At 46.9% G+C, this 16,407-nt stretch overlaps 1 protein-coding gene across 3 annotated transcripts in view; it reads right to left on the bottom strand.

Moving 5' to 3' along the window:
- Positions 1 to 16,407, bottom strand: part of LOC147724452 (RING finger protein 151-like) — a 285,148-nt gene that overhangs the window by 85,072 nt on the left and 183,669 nt on the right. For all 3 annotated transcript variants that reach the window (XM_086966007.1, XM_086966006.1, XM_086966004.1), the window contains one exon: positions 11,836 to 11,975. In XM_086966007.1, the coding sequence (XP_086822133.1) occupies positions 11,836 to 11,975 (140 nt within the window). The remainder of the gene's footprint in view (positions 1 to 11,835; positions 11,976 to 16,407) is intronic.

The raw sequence follows: 16,407 nt of genomic DNA, 5'->3' as shown, positions 1-16,407 counted from the left end.
GCCCGACGGCGTCACCCTGCGTGCGGCTGCGGATGTGTGGTGTGACCGCGGGGGTTGCGAACACTCACTGTGAGCCGAAGGCGATATTGGAGGGTAGCTGCTAGCCTGCAACATCAGCGGCTGGGGCCACCGGAACAGAAACACTACTGCGGATGGCGCTCGGAAGATGCGGGCTGCTGTTTACCATAAATACAAGATTGCGGATATCGGGTGCTAAGTCAGGGGGCTCCATGGAGACTTTTGAGGGACCCTGTGCAGACAAGACTGCGGACTGGAGGCAACCGCGGACCGTGGCGGACGGGATCCGTGAGAGGGGCAGCTGCGGCACTATCAATCTGGATGCAGAGGCAGTAAGCGGCGGTGCTACCCCTTCCCCCACAGAGGTGTGCCTGGCAGCTGCTGACACCCGGCGGCGGAGAGAGGTGAGCACCATCAGTTGGCTTGGGGGCCCAATGCTCTTCCACATTGCAGTGAGAGCAGGCATATCGGTCTGGGAATCCAAGTAGGTGCCACGCTCCAGAGACCGAAGTCAATACGTACGGGCAAATTGTGGAGCACTGGCCCTCGTGGAGTGCGCATCGAGCGGGATTGCCTACGGTTCAACAAGAGAGAAGACAACGCCAGGAATCCCTGGGCCAATCTGGCACTTTCCGAAGAGCGGGTGCAGAGTACATTCACACTCTTGGCACTTAAGCGAAGTTCTGGGCTATTATACAGGCACACTGTGAACAGGGGGGATGGCTGGTTCCCATTGCGGCACAGTTCTCTACTAGCCCGGTGTCTCCGGTTGGGGCCGCTGCTGGCAGCGCTGTGACCCCTGCATCGCTGTACCCTTCCAGAATGGTCCGGCTGGTTCTGGTGCGGATAAGCCAGTTCTCGATAACTTTGCCATAGCGGAGTACGTCTGATGGTCACAATGGGGAAGACAGATCGTGGACAATCAAAACTGCCTTTCACTCAGACGCGTTCCAAATCACAGGAGGATGTCGCTGGGAGCGAGAGCGAACGTGTCACGACACCGGAAACGGTGCAGGACCTAAAGAGCATGTTGATATCTATGGATAAGGGGCTCCAGGTTGGCATCTCCGCTCTGGGAGTGAAAATTGACGCGCTAGCGTACAGAATAGACAGAATGGCGGAGAGGCTTGACAAGCACGCTGAACGCCTCGACATGTCGGAGAGAGGAATCATGGAGGTTGAAGCAGCGCAGACGACCATAGACTGGGATCACAGGCAACTGGGCAGGGTACTGCAGGTACTACAAAACAAGACGGAATATTTGGAGGCCCGCTCGCGGAGCTGCAATGTACGCATCATTGACCTGCCAGAGTCTGCACAGACGGGTAAGATGTAGACATTCATCGAGCGCATGCTGGTCACCATGCTTGGCGCGGAAGTCTTCTTCAACATGTTCATTATCGAACGAGCGCATCGGGCACTGACACCGCGCCCGAAGCCTGGTGCACCACCGAGGCCTATCATAGCTAAGTTCCTCAACTACAGGGACAGAGACGCTGCATTACCGGTGGCCAGGGAAAAACAATCGCTCTCGTTTGAGGGATCGGTCATCGCACTATACCCAGATTTTACAGCGAAGGTACAGGAGGCGAGGAAACACTTCGTCCCGATGAAGCGCCAACTGCGTGAGCAGGGACTGGACTACGCGATGTTGTATCCGGCTAAATTGAAAGTTACCAGGGATGGCAAGACACTCTTCTTCACAGAACCAAAGACTCTACAGAAGGCGCTCAAGGAATGGGCGAAGGAACGTAGGAAGTCGCCGGAACGAGATCTCCTTGATTAGGCAGCGGGAGGCGGATTGGAAGACCAGGACTGTGGGTCACTTCATACATTGCTTTTTCACGATGACTGTAAGGTTTGGGGGTTATATAGCGGCCGGCTGGTGGACTGCATGGCGCGGTGGACATTGTGCTATCATTTGACTTTTCTGAATGGTTCGTAGCTTCCTACGCCCACACGTGGTACCACCTAGCTGGTTATTGCTTTCCTTTTGCATTTGGGGGGGGGAGGGAGGGTAGGGGGGGGCACAGGAGTGGTTGGTTTTGCGACCTAGTTGGGGGAGGTCCGCTGTGGGCGGGGGGACGAGAGTTAAGGGGTTGGGTATTTTAAGGTTTATGGCCATGAGGTGCGTGTCAACATATTTTGTACAATGCCTATTATGCAACTCCTCACTGTGTGCGGGATAAGGTATGCTTTCACTAGCTATGTGTGATAGGCCCGAAGTGGTGGCTGGGACCAATGTGACAGGGAGCCTGAATGCACTGACGTGGAATGTTCGGGGACTTAATGACCATAGGAAACTTCGGAAAGTTCTGAATTATCTAGCTAGACACCATGTAGACCTAGCTTTACTACAGGAGACACACTTGCCTGAGAACACTTCTAGGCTACAGGCTAGGGGGCTTAGAGGGCAGATAAATGCCGCTGGCTTTACGTCCCACGCCTGCGGGGTGCTCACATGGGTCAACCCTAGGTCGGACTACTCTCTTGAGTAGGGTGGCGGCTGACCCGGAAGGCAGGTATGTGATATCCACACTCGCTGGCAGGGGGATGGAGGCGTTGGTGGTTAATGTTTATGGACCTAACTTTGACTGCCCTGAGTTTTACATACAATTGGCTAAAATTGCCCGGGAGAACCCCAGGCGAGTTGTGCTGTAGGATGGGGACTTTAATATGACCAGAAACCCTGACTTAGACCGTTCTAGTGGACCGGATAGGCGCCCAGCTAAAGCTGCTAGGGAACTGGATAGGATATTTATCAAGGACGACTCGGCGGATGTCTTGCGCAGTCTACACCCAGCGCAGGGAGGGTACACTCATTATTCTGCGTTTCACAATATTCACATGCGCATAGATTACTGGCTAGCGTCACCGGGGATGCTCCCTCTACTTCGCAGTTGCCAAATACTGCCCTGCACCCTCTCCGATCACTCTCCTATTTTACTGTGCATTTCGCTGCCAGGTAAGGCCCTTCCCCCATTCACATGGAGATTTCCTTCATAATCCCTGCTTGACCCGGTATTTCGAGAGGAGTTACACGAGGCAATCACGACATACTATGACACCAATATAGGCACGGTGGACAGTTTTCAGACTGTCTGGGAGGCATTTAAAGTCTATGTTAGAGGTGTAGCCATGAGCAAACATTCCGGGATACTTTGCTCGATAGCCAGAGGCTTTCGAACCTGGATTGGCGGCTGGCGGAATGTGAGGGTCGTCTCCTGACAAGGGACGATGCAAACACACGGGAGGAAATAAAGGGGCTGCTAGCGGAGTATCATGTGGAGGCGAATGCGGAGCTCAGACATCTGGGGAAGTACGCTATAGCGCTCAACTACGGGGAACAAGACAGACCGGGGAGGGTCCTGGCAAACGTAGTGAAACAACAGAAGAGGAGAGTGACGATTCCAGCGGTTAAATCTCAGGAGGGGTCACTTATCACAGATTCGGAAGGGATAGCGAAGCGATTTCAAGAATACTACTCTGACTTGTATGCATTGTGTTTGATGAGTAGCGAGGAGGAGGTTAAGGACTATTTGGAACACATTCAACTCCCGTTCCTCACGAATACCCAGCGGGAGTTCTTGATGCTTCCTATAGAACTAGATGAGATACGTGAAGCGCTGGACGGAATGAAGACGGGCAGTGCGCCAGGCACTGACGGCTTAACAGTTGAGTTTTATAAAACATACTTGGAGCTCCTTCGTCCGCACCTCTCCGCATTGTTTACAGATATGATTGAGTCTGGGCAGATGCCAAGTTCAATGAGAGAGGCGCTTATCGTTGCTATTCCAAAGCCAGATAAGCCTACAGATGAGTGCAGCGCTTACCGACCACTGTCCCTCCTTAACGTGGACACAAAAATGTATGCCAAAGTTCTATCAGCCCGCCTCGCCCTACTGACGCCCGACCTGGTAACCCCGGAACAGGCGGGGTTTGTTACGGGCAGAAAACTCACCTACAATTTACAGACAGTTTATGGGGCAATCCAGCACACGCGGCCGGCCTCGAAGGCGATGGCAGTCTTCTTGGATATGGAGAAGGCCTTTGACTCTGTGGAGTGGCCTTTCATGAGGACTGTGCTCGCAAGAGTTGGGCTTGGCCCAATATTCTTACAAATGGTCTTGGTGCTCTATAATGACCCGTCTGCCCGCAACAGAATCGGTGGCACTGTCACCGACCCTATAAAGGTCCGCAGGGGCACCCGACAAGGATGCCCTTTGTCTCCCACACTGTACGCTTTGGTTGCGGAGCCGCTTGCGTGCGCTTTGTGCGAATACCACTCACAACGAGGTCTTAACTTCCCTACATACAAATTATTAATAACAACATATGCAGATGACACGCTGCTATACGCGATCCTGAGACGAATCTCGCTCCGCTGTTGCGCGAGGTGGTGCGGTTTGGTGGTCTCTCTGGTTTGAAAGTGAACTGGGACAAGTCACTTGAGTTTCCTCTCACGGTCTCTACAGAGCAATTTGAGATGGAATACCCTCTGCGGTGGACCACAGAGTCCGTGCGCTATCTGGGGATACGCCTACATACCGATGCTGAAACGGTCTTCTGTGAGAACTACGGCAGGGCTATAGATAAATTGAAAGATAACGTGGAAAAATGGATCGGGCTACCTCTCTCACTTCTTGGTAGGATCTCGATAATGAAGATTATCATATTGCCCAGGCTGCTGTTTTTGTTCACGAATATCCCTATGGTGCTCCCTAAGTGCTTCTTTACGCGACTTACGACGCTGATGATTAAACTAGCATGGGCCGGTAAACAGGCAAGAGTCCAGTGGAAGGTGTTGGTTCTACCTTACTAGTTAGGCGGCCTTGGCGCGCCTGACTATGAATTATACTACCGCGTTGCGCAAGGGGCACACCTGCATCAGTGGGCACACGATAGGGAGCATGCACCAAATATTAAGCTGGCAAGACTCTTTGCCGCCCCATTACCGCTGCCAGCGGCCGCCTTTGATTCGGTGGACAGACGCACAGGATTGCTCGATTCTTTGAACTCACCCAGACATACCTGGCATGCATTTCTGCAGTACCACGCGGGCGTACTTTTCTTCGCCCCGCTGATGCCCATCGAATGGATGATTTGGCTAGCCCCGTGTAGAGACAGAGGCGTTATCGAGGCACTGAAGGCCCTGGGCATATACACGGCTGGAGACATGTTCAAAGGCGGGACCCTAAAAACGTTGAGGGATATCGATGCACCGGAGCTGCGACCGACGGTGCTGCAGCGCTTTCAATTCCATAGAGTCAGAGAGGCGTGGCGCGAACAGCTAGGTGACGCCCTGTTGGTACCCCCAGAACTGTTAGAACTCACGTATGTAATTAAAACGGAAGAGCCCAAAAAACTGGTATCCACTCTTTAGAAGATAAATATGTCGGAAAGAGCGGCAAGATATAACAAGGTGCGACTGGCATGGCAAAGTGACTTGGATGCTCAAATCTCTGATGCAACGTGGCATTACTGTTGCTCCAACACAAGGTCAGTTTCCCTGAACGGCAGACACAGGCTGGTTCATTTGAAGTTCATCAATAGGGTGTACCACACACCGGAAAGGCTACACAAGTTTGGGCTCCGTGAGAGTGCGTCTTGTGATAGATGCAATGCACCAGACGCCGGGTTTCTTCACCTTGCCTGGGATTGCCCGGGAATACATCGCTACTGGGGGACGGTGTTTCAAGAACTGAGCAATGTTATACAGGGTGAGATGGCCCCTTCCCCGCTTCTCGCACTGCTCGGCTATTCCAAGCCGTTACCTTAGGCGCAGCGCAGGATCGTGGATCTAGGGTTGCTCCTTGCTAAGAGACGGGTGGCGATGTGTTGGATGAGGGGACCCCTACCTAAAATTGAGCAGTGGCTTAGTGATTTAACATATTGTTCCACACAATCAGAAACTTACAGTGAACTCCTATCCCCCAGAAGCAGGCCTAAGAACTTCTTGGGTTTATTTTTTGATTATAGACGCAGACAGGAAGCGGAGACTGCAAGGGGTGCGGAAGAGAATGCTTCAGGGGGGGGGGGGGGGGGGAAGAAGAGGGCGCTGCAGTGGGCTGACATAGACAAGGAGCACTCCCAAGTGTCACGTATTTTTTAGCATTGGGCCTGACTCTAGCTGGTCGGGAATTAGTATAGATTCCGCAAGGACGCGCAACACAGGGACATACTTTCGTAGAGACAGGGCGACACCTCTGGTCAGTTCAGTTTCCTTTCTTTTTTCGTATTGTTTAACAAGAAAGTGGTGTTTTTAGGTCTCGCCTGTCGATGCGCATGCGCATCGAGCTTGCGAGACTATGGGGGCTTAAACACTCTTTAACTAACTTGCAAGGAATCGTGGCGATTCCTTGCAGTGCCCGTGAAATTTAAGCTCAATGCGCATGCGCATTGAGCTTAAAAGCGCGTGCACATGCCCCTCTGCCCTCTCCCCACTCTCTCTCCCCTCACGACGCTCCTCCCGCTCCGCCCCCTCCCCACTCTCTCTCCCAGCACACCTCCCCCTCCAGCATACAACACGGAATTCAGGCTCCGCCAGCTCGTCGATTTATTTTAGTACCAACCAATTGACAAGTCGCCAAACATATGCTTTACTTGAAGTTTGACTTATTTTACTTAGCTTGGGGCTGACGATTATTTGACAGTGAGCGCGACACGCATGAAAGGGTCTCCTTGAAGGAAATTCAGTTTCTTCAACAGGCACTCTGCTCCCCACAACACGGAATTCAGGCTCCGCCAGCTCGTCGATTTATTTTAGTACCAACCAATTGACAAGTCGCCAAACATATGCTTTACTTGAAGTTTGACTTATTTGACTTAGCTTGGGGCTGACGATTATTTGACAGTGAGCGCGACACGCATGAAAGGGTCTCCTTGAAGGAAATTCAGTTTCTTCAACAGGCACTCTGCTCCCCGCTCCGCCCCCTCCCCTGCCTGCCGTGTCGCATTTCTTCAGGGCACCTCCCCTCATCACTTCCCCAGCAGCATCTGTTCCCCAGCCTGCCTAGAGCAGCTCTTCCTGCTCCGCCCTCTCCCCACTCTCTCTCCCCTCACGACGCTCCTCCCGCTCCGCCCCCTCCCCACTCTCTCTCCCAGCACACCTCCCCCTCCAGCATACAACACGGAATTCAGGCTCCGCCAGCTCGTCGATTTATTTTAGTACCAACCAATTGACATGTTCCTGTAACTTATTTAAAACTACCATATTTTATAAAACACAATTACGCCCAAATTATTTCCTCATCACTTTCGCGGTGGCAAGTCTGCAATTCATGAAAGGGGGAATGGGAAGTCACCAAACATATGCTTTACTTGAAGTTTGACTTATTTTACTTAGCTTGGGGCTGTCGATTATTTGACAGTAAGCGCGACACGCATGAAAGGGTCTCCTTGAAGGAAATTCAGTTTCTTCAACAGGCACTCTGCTCAGCACCCCACCCTTCCCCCACACGTGACTGCTGCCTTCTTTTAAGCTACAAATGAAGCGTACTTACTAACACTCAAACCTTCCTGCCTGAACAATTACCTTAACCGGCATATTACACCAGGCTCCAGCACGTGTAACGTGTGGAGTTCAATCTCTTACCTAAATGTCATTTCAAAGTCACATCGATGCGGGTGTGTACAGTATTTCTATATTATCATATTTGCTTTCTTACTTTTTTTGCAAAGAGCTTGCTTATAATGTATAATGGCGCTGACGCATGGCTGATATAGTTCACGTGATAAATAATGATAAACTTGTAACTTTCATTGTTTTACGCTCAATTTCCGCAAGAGCATGATAAAAATTAAAACGTAGGAATTTTTTTTAGGCTAACTGATCTATTTCACCCTCCCACCTCCAATTGATGGGCCAACAAATGACTATTAAAACACGGACTGAATTATCTCATTTTGTATAATTATACTCACAATCCAAATGCTGGATTTAATGCGAGCAGCTTAACAAATCTACAAGAACTGCATTTTCGAATTGGAGTAGTGGGTCTCAATTTGGCATATGCACTAAAGGCACAGTGCTCACAAACTCTCAAAGGTTATCACGAACAGTAATAATCCTAATAAATATGAGGTCACAAGGGGAAATAGGAAATGGGGTCCTTTTCGTTCAGTCATTTCTTTCTGGCTGGCTGGCCTGCACTACAACAGTACCCAGTTCTTTTTAAGTCCTGCTAATAATCGTTTCCACGTGCTAACTTTAACTGATGTGCAACTTCACATGAGTAAATGGAACACAGCTGTGCAATTGCTCATTAAACATCCACCACCACCACATCCACCATCAACTCCAAATCCACCTCCACATGCACCACCACAACCACATCCACTGCCACATCCACAGCCACATCCACCACCACCACCACCGCATCCACCACCACCACATCCACCGCATCCACCACCACCACATCCACATCCACCACCACATCCACCACCACCACACCCACCACCACCACACCCACCACCACCGCATCCACCAACACCACATCCACCACCATATCCACCGCCACATCCACCACCACTGCATCCACCAACACCACATCCATGACCACCACCGCATCCACCACCACATCCACCAACACATCCACCACCACCGAATCCCCCAGATCCACCACATCTATATGTGTGTGTGTGTGTGTGTGTGTGTGTGTGTGTGTGTGTGTGTGTGTGTGTGTGTGTGTGTGTGTGTGTGTGTGTGTGTGTGTGTGTGTGTGTGTGTGTGTGTGTGTGTGTGTGTGTGTGTGTGTGTGTGTGTGTGTGTGTGTGTGGCTCTGTGTGTGTGTAGGTGCAAATGCAATGTGCTTGGATTTTCGTCACAATAAAATACACTGAACATAATCTTCACAAAACTTATTTACAAACGTTTAAGGTATTGCCATTATACATTAAAATAACTTTTAATTAAGTATTAAACATTTACAAAAATAAAAGCCATTGTTATTTGTAATATCAATACATCTAAGTCACGTAAATACAACCACCACATACACCACCACATACACCACCACATACACCACATACACCACCACATCCACCACACACACCACCACATCCACCACCACATCCACCACCACTTTCACCACACCCACCACTACCACATCCACCACACCCACCACCACCACATCCACCACACATCCACCAACACATCCACCAACACTTCCAACACCACCGCATCCACCACCGCATCCACCACCACCACATCCACCACCGCATCCACCACCACTGCATCCACCAACACCACATCCATGACCACCACCGCATCCACCAACACATCCACCACCACCATATCCCCCAGATCCACCACATCTATATGTGTGTGTGTGTGTGTGTGTGTGTGTGTGTGTGTGGCTCTGTGTGTGTGTAGGTGCAAATGCAATGTGCTTGGATTTTCGTCACAATAAAATACACTGAACATAATCTTCACAAAACTTATTTACAAACGTTTAAGGTATTGCCATTCTAAATTAAAATAACTTTTATTTAAGTATTAATCATTTACAAAAATAAAAGCCATTGTTATTTGTAATATCAATACATCTAAGTCACGTAAATACAACACACATTGCATTAAAAATGCTATAGGTGTCACATTTGCGAAAGTTAAAACTATTGACATTGTAACTGACAAAGCTATTAATTTTGCTATTTTCAAAACCAACACATAAATAAAAAAGTGTCATTTACAATAACAATCGCTCAAACTTTCCTAATGCGAGACCTATTGCATTTCCAATGCTTGTTTGAGTTTGTTGGTATATGAGACAAGATCATATTCTGCTTGCATGTTGGGTCACCTCTATTTTATGCCGCCCGACCCTCGGGTTGCAGGATGAACGGCTGTGTATGTTTATTCGCAAATGGCTCACTCCTTTTGATGATGTTTGCTTGTATATTGATACATACTTGATAGCATATTTGTAATCACCGCACTAAAATAAATTTAAAAAAAAAAGAGAAAAGTGTGTTTCACCACTCGCTTGAGATGACTGAACTTTAAGTTAATTCCTATGCCTAAAAAAGGGGACTCAGTCCTTATTTGAAAGGGACCTCATCAACACGAGGCTTCAGCATCGGGTAATCACCCGGGGCACTAAATTTTTTTACCAGGTGGGTTTGACGCCACTTTTGGAGGGACACGTTCCATTTTAGGAAAATACGTTGTTGGGGATTATGAGGAGGGGGTTAAAACTGACAACAGGTGAAACCCTAATCTTTCTTTATTCATGTACAACCTCTGGAGATTAAAAAACAATGAAAATGCAATTGGAGCATATTGCGTACTCCTACATCTCAATGACCAAAGGCCTACATGTTCTAGGCGGTGTTTAGTTGCCCAGTTTGTAATCTAGTTTTCATTAAGGCCAGCATGATCACTGTTAACTACCTCAAATCCAAAGGTCTGGTTATTTCGTGTGTGGTGCGTATTCACACCAAGCACACACACACCCACGCATGCACATACCCACACGTTACCCATCCTGAAATTTTCAGTAAGTTATTTTGTTGGATGCTCAGGAATTACCTAGGGTTTTAATATATTTGCAAGGGGCAGACTTCATCCCTTAGGAAGTTATAGGCAGCTGGACCCCAGCATCACACTTACTCCATGGGATCCAACCGGCCACAGCTGCTAGTTAATGGTAACTGTAACTCCTGAACTCCTACCCTTACAGCATTGGCCAGGTTTGCTATGGGTATTTGCCCTGTTTTATCTCAGATAGTGGCAATCCAGTCTTCGTCGTACTCAGCTGTCTGTTGTAGGAGTCCGCTTTTGCTGTGGCTAACACATTTGAGAAGGCTTATACACCTTGTGCTTTTGAGTTTTTATTTTGGGTAGGCACACTTTTATGGCACGTGTGCTAGTGGGTGGCTTGCATTTCATGGGAGGCCTAGAAGTATGGCATGAAGCTACCCATTTAGATTTGATTTCATTGCCTAGAGAAGGGTCTGGGCTTCGTTGAATGGCATTGAATGTAATCTTTCCTGCAACTTCCTGGAAGAGGGGGCTGAGTGAGGAGTTGAATTTATGAGTTTTTCACGGTGTGGTGCATTCTGGTATCTATAATGAATACATCAGGTTTTCTTCTTGTAAGATGTTCTCTGTAGGTGTAAATACACACATTGTCTCCATTTGTCCTGTTTGTGAGCTCTCTTTAAGCGTTGGATCACACACGAATACATGATGTAAAGCATGCCCATGCACCTGGTTCTGTATTTAACGTTGATTTACCTGCATGTGTCAATAAATAATGATGGATTTGGCTTCTTATTGCTTTGTTGTTGCATCCTTGTTACATGCAGGTTTTCTCCAGCCATGCCGGTTATATTCAATCAATTTTGCTTGTAAGCGTTCCCTGCACTGCTTCTTCTTATAGTGATTTATTACGGTAAGTTCTACAAGACGTGTGCTGATTTGTCTGGTTTGTGGCTGTCACTCGGCAATCACTCGCTCTGTCCACGTTCAGCTGCAGAATATGTTCCTGTGCGGGTGCAAAGGACCAGAGACCACGTTTGGGGGTTCTGATTGTTAGTAGCAGCCTAATGAGTGATTTTGGGCTCCTGGTTCGGGTGTTAACGACCTCTGCGGATGCCACAGTGTTCTATAAGGGGGCATTCTGCCAAACAGGACTACAATGCCTCTCTTCATGGAGGTTTTCTAAACTCTTTCTGACAGTAATTATTTTAACAGAGTGTGCCAGAAATCAGCACGACAACGGAGCCCAGCAAGGCACAGAGTGTAAAAATCCACCTTTTCATTAAAGAAGATGCTCTGAAGAAACACATCCTAAAATGGTCAATGGCGCTTACCAGAGTTGGAACAAGAGATTCGACTGTATTCACACTCTCTCTCGTGTCGGTCCACAGACTCCAAGGAACAGACCATTTCACAGCCCCGCTCTCGATTGCAGCAGTGGATCTGGAGTCGATTCAGATCATTTCGCATGTACCTATGCGCAGAAAGAAGATATGCATAAAAACCTATGTAAGCCTCGGATGGAAAATCAAACATGTTTCTATGAGGGGAACATACACTGAAAAGCTCTATCCAAAAAGATCTTTAGGAGGCAAAGGTACTTGTACCATCATACCAACATTGCTGACTTATGTGTTTAGTTAACCTGCTGGTGTCAGAGCGATGAGATGCAGGAGAGGGGCATCCAATGAAAGTCCATGAGGGTCAGATCCATGCCTGCTTTTTAGGATAGCTTCGGACTCATTAAAGCATCATACTTATATTCAATGGGGCCAATTCACAAAGGCATAAATAAGCATGTGACACAGTACTCTGCAGCACTGCTTTACAAACCCATTAATGCTTTCAAGAATTGGCCCCTAAATGTTCAACACCTTATTAGTAAAAGTCCACAGAGGACACATGCCTCTCCATTTGAACCAACTATATTAATAGTCCTAGAATCTTCTCATTTTATATGCATTAGGGCCAAATAACAACACAATTTATCAAGTGCTGAGAAGTGCCTTTCATAATTGGCCCACAGCTTGCAAAAGTGGTGTGTGCAATGTAAGGAAATGTCTTTTGTTTGCGCGATCACCCCCAAAGTTTTAAACTGATGCTGCTGGTTTTTTCTACCCTGAGAGTGCATTGAGACCTGCAAACCAGACCTCAGTGCCAGTGTTCTAACCTACTACAAAGTGTATGTTCGATTGGCTACCCACAATTGGTACAAGCTGACTTACTTATAAGTCCCTAGTATATGGTCCCAAGAGTGTCCACGGCATGTGAGTTGGAGTGCTAACCCAAGGCTGCAGCACTGATTGTGCCACCTTGTGTGTGACAAAGCACAAAATGTCTCCCAGCCTGCCACTGCAGCCTTGAAAAGCAGTTTTTGCAACTGTTAGTTCAAATTTGTCGCTATTTAAACGAGTGGCAAAGCCCCCACTTCTCTTTAAAATATATATGTCTTCCCAGGAAGGCCTATGGGGCCCTAAGGCATGGAGCAGTATATTAATAAGTAGGAAATATGCTATTTGTATGTCCTAACAGCAAACCTTTCAAATTGTCATTTTTGCTGGGGAAACGTTAGTAGCCTTATTGGCTATCACAGAGTTACCGGCTGAATTCTCAGTCTGGATAACTTCGGAATGGGACTACTAAAATGGGTACTTCAAGGTACCGACATATTTGTGTAATAAAACCCGACTTGATGGCCAAGTCGAATTTAATGTCACTGTTAAAGAAAGGCAACTTTTAGAAAGTTGCCACTCTGTTACCCAGTCTGTTCATTGGCCTTGCACAGTAACAGGCCACCAGACAGCCTCCTGCCCTCCTGGGAAGTCGTATGAAGGACTTCCAGCCTCAGGAACAAATGAGGCCTGCTACAAATGGAGGTGTTACCTCCCCCTTGAAGAAAGCCACACTGGGTGTAGGCCCAAAAGGCAAGCTTCAAAAGGGGAAGTTGCCTTTGGTGGGCAAATGGCAATCACACTCATGTAGGGTTGCCCCTTTGTTTGGGCAGGCGGTGGGAACAGAGAGGAGGAAACCAGTGGCTAAACCAGTTCAGTTTAGTATATATTTACTCTATTTTACATTTAAAATCATAAAGCAGCACAATGCAGTTTCTCAGTTAAAAATATAAAACATTAAAAATTGGTAAATAATACAAGCTACTTCCATTCAATCAGCAGATAATCTCATCTCCATACAAAAAGAACCTCCATAATAAAGTTCATTAACAAAAAAAGAAGAAAACACCTCCACTAATACGCAGATGTCAAATCCAAGAATTGATCCCATAATCTCCCATCAGCCATCCATACATTTCCTACTTCATATGGACATTTTGAGAATGCAGCATACGCTTTATCAAACATCTGTATTATCTAACAACTGTAAATACAATAAGGCATCTTTACTTTTCTGAGAGGCAATAGGTTTTAAAATGTGTTTGAGACAGCATAAGAAACATAATCTATAAAATTTACAAAAAACCATGAAATGCAACAAAGATTGTTCCGCTGACCCATCACAAGGACAGGTCGATAAACAACTCACCCCCAAGAGCTTTACCTCATCTAAAAAGCTCAAAAGGCGCAACACTGTGCCTGCCCTGAATAGAAAGAGGAGAGACCTCTCCCATCGTGAGAGTTTCAAAAATAAATAAAAAGCCATTTCTCCTGAAGCTAACAAGGTAAAGTAAGTACGAAGACAGCACTTTCTTAAAACCCCTCCTATCTTTGGGATAAATAAAACTCTGCATGACGTGACTTCGTCAGCCTCTTATCTGATTTTCTTAAAGAGACCGGTGCTGTAAATATTTCAGGCAGGCCAATATCAATAAAAGACTTACAAACATATTTTAACCAAGTGTTTGAACGACCCTTGCCTAAACTTAAACAGTCTAAAATCGCCTTCCTAATAAAACTTGCTTCCACGTTTGACCACATACTAACAAAGAGCATAAGCGGGGCCAACTTAACTAAATCGGAAACGTATAACAAATTTTGCACTGAATGCAATATAAAATGGGAGCTAGTCGGGGGAAGGTCCAAAAGCCGCCTGCAGATTCGGTTTTCTTCCACCTCTATGGGAGAGGCATTTTGAAACCCCAAAACCCCAGCTCCGTATGTAGCTGTTGGGACGCACTGCATGTTATAAATCTTATTATGGGGGAAATAAGGCCCTCACCTACTTTTTGGGAGAGATTAAATAGAGCTCCCGCCGCCCTGCTTAATTTCATACGAGAGGCACTTACTTGGGGCTGCCAAGAACCCGCTGAATCAAAATTAACAAGTGGGGACTTAATTCATTAATATAAATATTACAAATCACCCCACTTGCTAAAGGGAAAATATCAGAAGATTCCCCTGCTCGACCATAACGAACCCTGGCCCCTAAATTCTCATGCAGGGTATACAAGAAATTCACCAGGTGAACTGCCACTCCCAGATCTATCAAAATCACCCACAGCCTTGTCCTATTCTTGCAATCACATGCGGTAGATATTTCAATAAAGGCCAGGTACAGTGGGCAGGGCCTGGTGATTGTGTACTTATCCACAATCAAGTGCAGTTCAGGCACTGTTCCATGGTACCAAGCCCTGGGAGAAAGCCATACCGACACAGGGACAAAATATTATTAAGACTGGTCCAAGATCTTAAACAATAAAAAAATTACCCTCACCAGAATTTTTTGTGTGCTGTTTATAAGCAAAATTGGACGATAACATTTGGTAGACCACTGTACCCTTTTTTAAAAATTGGACAATTATTGAAAGTGCCCAAGAGCTCAGAGCCCTGCAACACAAAGAGTTATTAAACATTTGTGAGCAAAGGCCCCCAGAGTTCAATATTACACTTCAAATGGATATCCCATCTGGACTGGGAGCTTTGCTGCCTGAGCTCTTCCTGATGGCATCCTACACTTTCAAAAGGGAGGTCTGAAGGTGAGGAAATGTTTTCAAATGTGCATGTAACAAATCGTTTTGCGTCTTATCCCCCAGTACCTGATAAATAGTGGAAAAATGCTTAACCCAATCCAAAACAGATATATTACAGACTAAAAGTGGATTCGATCAGACTTCCATCTGGAGGATCTTAACAATATCCCAGAACACAATGCTGATCCGTGTCACTGCCAGTTCCAGCTGTTCCCAGTCCCTCTTTTATTCAATAAGTTCTACCTGTCCTTAACAGTGTATTTACAGACCCTCCTGGCCTCCAGAACCTCCCAAATATGTCTAGGATTCCCAGAGAGCCTTCCTTAGACGGTGATTAGTCACAGAACAGTGCTCGTAAAACCAGCGTGGCCAATCTTGGGCTGGTCGAAAGGGTTTCAACAACTGACTCCTAATACAAAAGCTAAAATGATGATAGCAGGCAAATAAAACTACTCCAGTATCCTCAACCTGACGTCCCACTAATGTTGACAAATGATTCTTTAGCAAAAGGATAAGCGCAACTATTGGGTCGCTCAGAAACCAGACCAATCTGAGCCCATCACTCAAATGCTGGGTAATTTGGGTACAAACTGCAGTTGGTGTGTCCTTGCCGACGAGGAAACCCCTTCTAAACACATGCGTTGTGATCTCCCCATTGGGTAGCTATAATTGAACAAATGGAGAGCCACAGAAGTAAGTTCCTCTGGGCAAATATATAATAAATAGTGGTTGATCACCCTACCCCTTAAAAGTGGATATACTAGGTCCTACACTCTGAAAAAAATACACTAAATCCACAAGATCACTTGAAACTATGGAATTCCTCAGCTCCCTCCCTCTAAAATCTAGACGGGCTACCTCAATAGCAAAACCCTTGAACCCCAGTTCCCCGTGCTGAACCATAAGTTTGGCATTAACGTTCCCACAAAAAAAAATCTAGGTTGAAATGTATCACCAGAATAACTTGGTTTCAAACTCAGTA

This window comes from Lissotriton vulgaris, chromosome 4_1 (assembly GCF_964263255.1).
Source record: "Lissotriton vulgaris chromosome 4_1, aLisVul1.2, whole genome shotgun sequence".
NCBI lineage: Eukaryota > Metazoa > Chordata > Amphibia > Caudata > Salamandridae > Lissotriton > Lissotriton vulgaris.
This window is presented reverse-complemented; position numbering and strand designations above follow the sequence as displayed.